This window comes from Haemaphysalis longicornis, unplaced genomic scaffold, assembly GCF_048455015.1.
Source record: "Haemaphysalis longicornis isolate Haplotype H1 unplaced genomic scaffold, Haemaphysalis longicornis Haplotype H1 scaffold_1, whole genome shotgun sequence".
Taxonomy (NCBI): domain Eukaryota; kingdom Metazoa; phylum Arthropoda; class Arachnida; order Ixodida; family Ixodidae; genus Haemaphysalis; species Haemaphysalis longicornis.
Genome location: NW_027526203.1, coordinates 240145116 through 240153248, shown reverse-complemented (window position 1 = coordinate 240153248; position 8133 = coordinate 240145116). Strand labels below are relative to the sequence as shown.

The 8133-nt window shown below is 45.4% G+C and overlaps 1 protein-coding gene and 1 long non-coding RNA gene across 2 annotated transcripts; one reads left to right on the top strand and one right to left on the bottom strand.

Annotated features, from left to right (window-relative positions):
• The first annotated feature begins 2641 nt into the window (after positions 1-2641).
• LOC144168831 (uncharacterized) lies at positions 2642-5796 on the top strand. The gene is made up of 4 exons (XR_013322254.1): positions 2642-3020; positions 3580-3723; positions 3805-3879; positions 4079-5796. It is a non-coding gene; the product is annotated as an uncharacterized LOC144168831 (long non-coding RNA).
• Positions 5797-5852: 56 nt separating this feature from the next.
• LOC144158283 (uncharacterized) lies at positions 5853-7528 on the bottom strand. Its single transcript, XM_077689073.1, has 2 exons — positions 6032-7528; positions 5853-5874 (listed from the first exon to the last, which is right to left on the bottom strand). Exons 1-2 carry the CDS (start codon positions 7180-7182, stop codon positions 5853-5855), a joined length of 1173 nt encoding a protein of 390 aa, XP_077545199.1. The 5' UTR covers positions 7183-7528.
• Between the last annotated feature and the right edge of the window lie 605 nt (positions 7529-8133).

Genomic DNA, 8133 nt, shown 5'->3' with positions numbered 1-8133 from the left:
GTTTAAGTACGTCTTGTTTTTTGCGATATATTATGAATAAAGTTTAGTTTGTGTATCCTTTGTAACCCAATGCCGGGCTGTCCTTCATAGTGTTTTTTTTTGTTTGTTTTTACGCACATTTGTTGAAGTGGAGCCGGAAATGTCATGGCCACGTGGTGACTGGAAGACATAACCTTTGACAGTTCACCAAAGGATCGCATCACGCGACAAGAAGCTGCTATTTTTCGTGCTTCTGAAAGTTGAACCCTCACACATCCCGAGAAAAGAAGTGAATCTGGAGCACAGGCCACAAAAAAAAAGAATCGAGCCACCAACAAATAAAGAATGAAACCGGCGACAAATAATGAAATCAGTTGGCTCATAAAGCGAGTTTTGGCTGAAGCATGTACAGGACAAAAACGGTTCGCTAAAGTTCTAAAGGTAAACTTTGGAATATACAAACGAGTATCACCTGAGTGAGAGGTAAAACAAAAAGAAAGCGCTCAAATTATTATGAAGGCAAAGTTTTCAAGCATAGCAATAATACAATAAAATTAAATCATAGCAGTAAATAGTTGCCCAGAGCAAAAGATCCGTGATCACAATATACTAATAAGTTCGAACGGTTCCCAGACAGTTTATCGAACGCCGTTTTGTCGAACGCCGTTCCAACGAGAAAATGCCCTTTTTAGCGAACACCGTTTTATCGAACACCGTTTTATCGAATCACCTATGTCCGTTTTACCGAAAGAGTGGTTTTGCGGCTTTCATTCTAGTTTTCGGATTTTATTTTCTTTAACTGGCCATCGCATTAACCTAACCTTCATTTAGCTTCGTTCTACATTGTCTCTGCCGTGCATTACACACAAAAACCTGCTTATATATGTTGACGCGTCTTTCCCGTGTTTTCAATCACCTTTCTTTTATTATATTTTTTAGTTTTTGTGTCTTCATTGATTGCACTCAAGCATTTATGTCCCCCCTATATTACGGAATTTGCCCCAATAGTAGCAACCCGAAACCCGTGCGCAGTTTTCCTCAGATGTGTATCGGTGTATTTATGTTAGCGTTGTCAAATATATTCCTTGCGCCATGGTTCATCATTACGTGATTCAAAGCCTTGTCCTTCCCCGATTTTTTCTAGTCACGTGATTTGCATGCGACTCCTACTCGGACCATGTCGACACATTGTTTGCATATGGAGAAATATCGTGCCAAGAACTTCGGAAAAATTACTGCTAGATGAATGAAACCGGAAACGGAAAAAATGGTCTCGGAAAAAATAGTTCCGGAGAAAATGGCCCCGGAGAAAATGGTTCCAGTGCCAATCAAGGAAAAAATGGTCCCATGCTCGGGTCGACGTGTTCCTTTTAAGCTAGTAGGGTGTGAACATTTCTTGCGGCTTTGATTTTCTCCTTTCGCGTTTCAGCTGAAGGGTTAGGAAATAGATGGGATGAGTTAATGTTCATATATGGGCAAGAAATGAACGCTTCTGAAAGCTAAAGTCTAACAAAGAAAATTGGGTAGACAGACGGACGGACGGACGAACGGTTTTACGGATGAATGGATGGATGATAGGGCTGGGCTTCGATTAAAAACTTTAATCAAGTTAATCGGCAGGCAATTATCTATTAATTGATTGGTTTATCAGTTGGTGTAGATTACAAAACGAATAAAAAAGAATACAAGATTTCGAGTTTCGAATCGCTTTTGGCCCCGGAGAAAATGGTTCCAGTGCCAATCAAGGAAAAAATGGTCCCATGCTCGGGTCGACGTGTTCCTTTTAAGCTAGTAGGGTGTGAACATTTCTTGCGGCTTTGATTTTCTCCTTTCGCGTTTCAGCTGAAGGGTTAGGAAATAGATGGGATGAGTTAATGTTCATATATGGGCAAGAAATGAACGCTTCTGAAAGCTAAAGTCTAACAAAGAAAATTGGGTAGACAGACGGACGGACGGACGAACGGTTTTACGGATGAATGGATGGATGATAGGGCTGGGCTTCGATTAAAAACTTTAATCAAGTTAATCGGCAGGCAATTATCTATTAATTGATTGGTTTATCAGTTGGTGTAGATTACAAAACGAATAAAAAAGAATACAAGATTTCGAGTTTCGAATCGCTTTTCTTGCTATCAGGTAATCAACACGGAGGCGTTGAAATCGTACACAGACTGAATCTTCGGATGTTTGCTTGTTTGAAACAGCCAGTCATTGTTTTCTTCTAGCTCAGTGATTGCATTTTTAGATTGATGCCGTGTCATAATTTCGCAGGTATTTTTAGAAATTCAACATGTCTATATCTTTGTTTATTAACTCATTCAGAGAACACCTGTTATACCACCAACTGATCAGTTCTTTTGCACGTGTTTTTTTAATGTACGACAAGACATTTATTTTTACTTGCCCTTGTTTGCGACATGCAAATCAGCTAAGTCAATTAGCCGGTGTGTACGGTGATCTAACGCATCCTTTGTGTAATTTTTTTTTCAAAATAAAATGCACACTCTCACTATCCAAAAGCTTACAAACGTTCGGTTGACCCCAAAAATGCAGAAAGTCTTATGAAGAGTTTACTGTAGGCTGCGCTGTCACGCTAAAATGAGTTTGCAACACTGTTGTCGTCGCCTTTTTTTTACGGACAAGTCTATAGGATTACGGGGTATTCATTGACGCGCAGCGCGCGGTGCATTGTGGGAGAGTTCGCCATTTTGAAGTCCTCGGTCAGTCGGCGGAGCACGGGAAAAACGTTGACGGGAGCACTTTGGCGAACCCATCGTGATCGCGTATTCTGCTACTACGGGCGACAATGGTTTACTGTGCGGTAGTCGGTTGCAGCAGCCGTACGCAAACCAAAAAGAAGAAAATGGAAAGCAACAGCAAAGATCCAGGCTTCTTCAAAGTCCCGAAAGTGCGCACATCGGAGTGCGAGAAGACGAAGCTCCTGTCGGAAAAGCGTCGTCGCGAGTGGCTCGCGCGGATCAACCGGCTGGGAACCATGGACCCCGACAAGTACCGAGTGTGTTCAAGACATTTTCTATCGGGTACGTAAGCGTCATTTCATCAATTTAACACCATGTGCGACAAAGAAAAATGACCGAGTGGCAACACCACTGTGCTCGCGGCATGGCGAAATCGCGAAGCTTTTCAGGGAGGCGCCTTTAAGCTGTGTCGAGGTCGTAGCGGAGAAGAAAAATATATATCGAGGAGCTAATTTGTGGGAGCTTACGTTCGCGACAGCTAATGGGCAGTGGAACGATAAAAATCGTCAGGGTAGCCGCTTTTGAAACAGCGACGCATTAATCGTAGAATGGCATGCGAAAAAAAAGGAGAGGAAAGAAACGTTTCCGTGGTGGCTCGCGGGCGAGCTGTCGTTCAGGCTTCACGTCAAAACCACGAAACTTCCGAGGACATTTCGAACCTAGACCGAAAAATGCTGTTGAAGTTGGAGTAGGTCACACCCAAGTGAAACATTGAGAAGGAACAGCTGTGCATGTGTGTGCATTTTAACGCCCCCTTTTCCCGTACGCAGGTTCACTTGCAAGCTCTGTGACGAGTGTAGCCATACATTTGCATCTAAACGCCCATTTTTCTGACACGCAGGTGCACCTGCCAAACTCTTTGATGAATGTAGCCCAGACTGGGCTCCTTCGCTTCACCTGGGCTATGAAGCAAAGCCTGCCAACGAGGGCAGGTACAATCGCCTGAAAACGCGACGCACTCGGAGCCAGCAAGAAGTTTTTGCAGGTGAAAATTGTCTAATATTTTACATCCAATTGCATTTCACTGTAGAAACAAGGTACTAGAATGACTTTCTTTCAAATGCAGTTGCAAGTGTGGACATCCCAGCTGGGACATCCGTTGACGAGGAGCCAGCTGTGCCCGCCTTGGAACTCTGCCACAGTAAAAATTTTCTTCAGAGGCCTCTCGCAACCTATAACCTGATTCTATCAAGTTACATTTACGAAGTGTAGTCTGAATAACATACTGTATTATCAGCTGATGCGCTCTTTTTTGGCATGTGAAAGTAGCCACTCATTTTAAATTCTACCTAATGAGCTTCTCAAACTGATTGTCTGTTATGCATTTCTTTTCTTGCTAGGCATCAGCTGCCAAACGGATCTGACAGGCAACGACATCCAGCAGCTTCAAGACGTGGCGGCCAATCTGCAGAACGAGCCTACAGATGTCAAAATGGAATTGTTAGCATCCAAGTTTACGGAAGACAGTCTTAAAGATGATGATCAAAAAGTGGCATTCTACACCGGTTTGCCTTCCTTTCTAATGTCGTTTTCGTTGTTCAACCTTTTGAAAGATCACGCCTCGCACTGCTCTAGGAATGCCCTCACACAGTTCGAGGAGATGATGTTATTTCTTATGAGGCTGAGGTTGGGACTTCACACCCAGGATCTTGCATATCGTTTTAATGTGTCACAGCCCACTGCATGCAGAATCCTTGAGAAGTGGCTAGATGTTAGCTATGACCGGCTTGGTCCACTTGTGTATTGGCCAGAGAAAGAAGACATTATGAAAACTATGCCAGTTGCTTTTTTTGAGAATTTTGGCTTAAAAGTACGGGTAATCTTGGATTGCTTTGAAATTTTCATTCAGAGACCAAGTTCACTAATTACAAGGGCAGAGACGTGGTCCCAATATAAGCACCACAACACCGTCAAATTTCTTATAGGCATCTGTCCACAAGGCATGATTACATTCATTTCGAGATCCTTTGGCGGGCGTGCCAGTGACAAAATGATCACAGAAGATAGTGGGGTACTGCAGCTTCTGGACAGAGGCGATGTTGTCTTAGCAGACAGGGGTTTCCTGATAGCTGAGAGTGTTGGGATGTGTTGTGCCACACTGGCCATTCCCGCTTTTACGAAAGGAAAAAAGCAGTTGTCCAGCACAGAGGTCGAACGGACAAGAGAAATTGCCAATGTCCGAATTCACGTGGAGCGAGTCATTGGCATGGTACGAAATAAGTATACCTTACTGAAGCACACATTGCCTGTCGAAATGCTAAGGAATTTCGGCACGAATGAATGCCAAATCGACAGGATTGTTAAGGTATGCTGTGCCCTAACGAACTTGTGCAACTCCGTCGTGCCATTTAATTAAACCTCTCGGAAGATGACTGTGATATTCAGGATCGCAGCAATCAAGGGACCTTACTTGCAAACGCTCAATGTATGCTGTGTAAAGGTCTTGTGAGCATTTATGCTATGTGGACCCTTTTGTTAGGTTATGTGCAAGAATTTTGGTTTTGTGCAGTTATGTTGTGTTATCTCTTGTGTTGTGCGTGAACATTTATATATATTTGAGTACTGTGCCTGATCACCCCAAAATTCACTTTGGCCGTAGAGTTTGTGAACAGAAGTTACAGCGGTGTGTGGTCTACTGACAAGATTGCAAAAGTTTGCTTTGCACTAATTAACCTGTGTAACTCGGGGGTCCCACTTGACTAGGTATCGTTTGTGTGCTGTGGAATTTGACTTCACAGATATGCATTGGCCTGTTGCTTTTCCCATATGTTGCTGCTGTAGTGGTATTGAATACAAATTTTGTCACTGTTTTTTTTCTTTTTGTGTATCTCTGTTCTTTTAGAGTTTGCTTTTCATTGTGTTGTGCCGCCACCTGTAAGGGCTTGTGTAAAGATTACCGCTTTGATGAAGAAACAAGTAACGGTTCTTCAGTAAACACGCATTGGCAATGTTTTTGCACTTGTTTTGCACCACAGCTGTGTAACTGCATTTAATTTTGACCTTTCTGCTTGGAGCACGATTTGCAGAACCAGTGTTTGCGTTTTGGCGCTCTCTTCAGCCCGACACAGTCGAAATGGAACCACTTCACTTCACAACTGGCACCGTCGCAGGCGATCATTTTCCCTTCTTCTGGCCCCTTGCATACGCAAAAAGTTTCAGGATCCTCATTGTTGCCACTGCCCGTTTGGGCATTCTGACAATCACGCGTGTGTAAGACTCCAGCCGAGCTGGCGTTCACATCAGTTGCCACAATGGCTGTCATGTTCAAGTCATTCTCTTTATGGTCAGTGTACCAGTGTCCGACCAACTGTGGCAATAAAACACCCTTGAAGTACTTCCTGGCAGTGTCAACTTGTGAGGTTATGAAGGCTTCATCCATGCGAATGCGCTGTACGTTGATCTCATTTTTGTTCCAGAGGACAAAGTCAGCGTAATTTTTTTTGCATACAAACATTTGTAATTGGACTTGGTAATAGTAGCGGTGAGTTTTTTTCAACTCAAGCTCGCCGTTCACTTCGGTCACGCAGCCATTTTTGTCGCTTAGCAGGTCGCTGAGTTGCCCATCTTTTACTTTCCATGGGCACTTTACCTCTACAACACCTGCCCCACAACAGCTGCACTCGACCAGCAAGTCCGGTGCGGCACCCAGGTACACGTGCTCAGTGCGGACAAAAATCCCTGCTTCTTTGAAAGTGACATCTTCGTGCTGTTTCTCGCACAGGCATTTGTACTTCAAAAGTGCCTCTGCTTCCTTCTCCCGCCCATATTTCATTGGGGGAGTGGAGGGCTTGTCTGCGTGAGGCATGCAGATGCTCTTGAGAAGACTCACCGATGGTGACTCTAACCGTGTGTGACACACGTCGTACAACTTGGATGCAGTGACGCGGCCAGTGCGGTATGCCAACCAGTTGGCACTCAATGTCTGACTTCTCGTCCTGCTCTCGATGCTCTCACATGCTTGTTCTGTGATGACGAGGCTATCGAAGATCTGCTCACACAGCTGCATAAGACCCTCGTAATCCAAGTTCTTTGCAGTGCAGTCGTAGATGAGGCGAAGGTCTGAGCCGTTGCAGGCCCTGATTGCCGGCACAAACATGTCGCTGTAGTCCGGATGGGTGCTCAGAACTGCTGGACGAAGCCCTGAAGCAACTACAGCGTCAAACAGTACCTTCCATTCTGCTTTTGTTGGGGGAGGTGCCGCAGGCTTCGGCCGACCATTCGGCGTGTTCTTTGGGCGACACTCGCCATCAAGAATCTTCTTTTTCATCGTAGACGACGAAAAGTCCATTTCTGCCACTGGCCGCGCTACGATCTTGCGTACGTGCGGCGGGAGCCAGCTGTTGGCGACATCGGTGCACGAGTCGCCGTCTCGCGCGCGCACGCCGTACTCTAAGTAAAACAGCAGGGCCGCGACATGGGAACACGCCTCGCCGTTGCCGGCCATACATAAGCAGTGGGCTGCGACCACTTCGCCATCGCTTTTGGCCAAAATCCATGTCTTGACTGGAGGCGCTGACAAGCTATGTGAGTGGTTGACCTGCGTACAAAATAAAACAGCGAGGAAATAAAATGAACGCCCTGCGCGATTGGCTGCATACAACCCAGCGGCGAAAAAAGCAAAATTCAGCTACTCGTGGCCGCGTAGTCAATAAAACTGGCAATTCAGAAAGCTGGTGTTTTTCATAAGGACGTAAAATGCGACAAAACCTGGCAATTTGAGAACGAGCGCTTACTTGTGTGATTACGATGACGGTGTCTGCAGAGACTTGTTTCAGCAGTGGCTCCTGCACCCAGCCGCTGGTCACGTAGTTGTGGCCGTCCATGGATTTATACGCCTTGAGCTGCTTTCGACTAACTAAACTTGTCCTCAAAACGAGAAAGTCCATGATGTCACATTTGTCCACTCGTGGCCAAAGGTCGACGTTCGCAACGTATCGCACGCCGGGATCGAAGGGGTCCACGCCACACAGTTCAGTTTTGTCCTCATAACGCTGCCTGTCAGAGCCGCACAAGCTACTCAAGTACGCAGCGCCGCATGGTGCCCCCATCCCACTCGCGTAATTAACGCATGAAGCGCCGAAAACACAACAAAATCCGCTGATTTCACAGCACTGCCACAATGTTTACACAGCGTTGATGGTTGAACCGCCGCTGACGACGCCGATCCAAGGACGCCAAAATGCGGAGTGCAGTCTGTGACGTCAGGACGACGTCACATGAATACCCCGTATAGGATATGGCCTTTGGGGAAGGACTCCTCTTTTTGAAAACAGCTGCAGCCTATATATCTCCGCAATGCTGATAAAGCGCATATGGGTTGTGCGTACAAATACCATTCATTCCCATGCTCAGGCACACCTACCTTTGTTTTATGTTTACGTGCTTACTTCCGTTT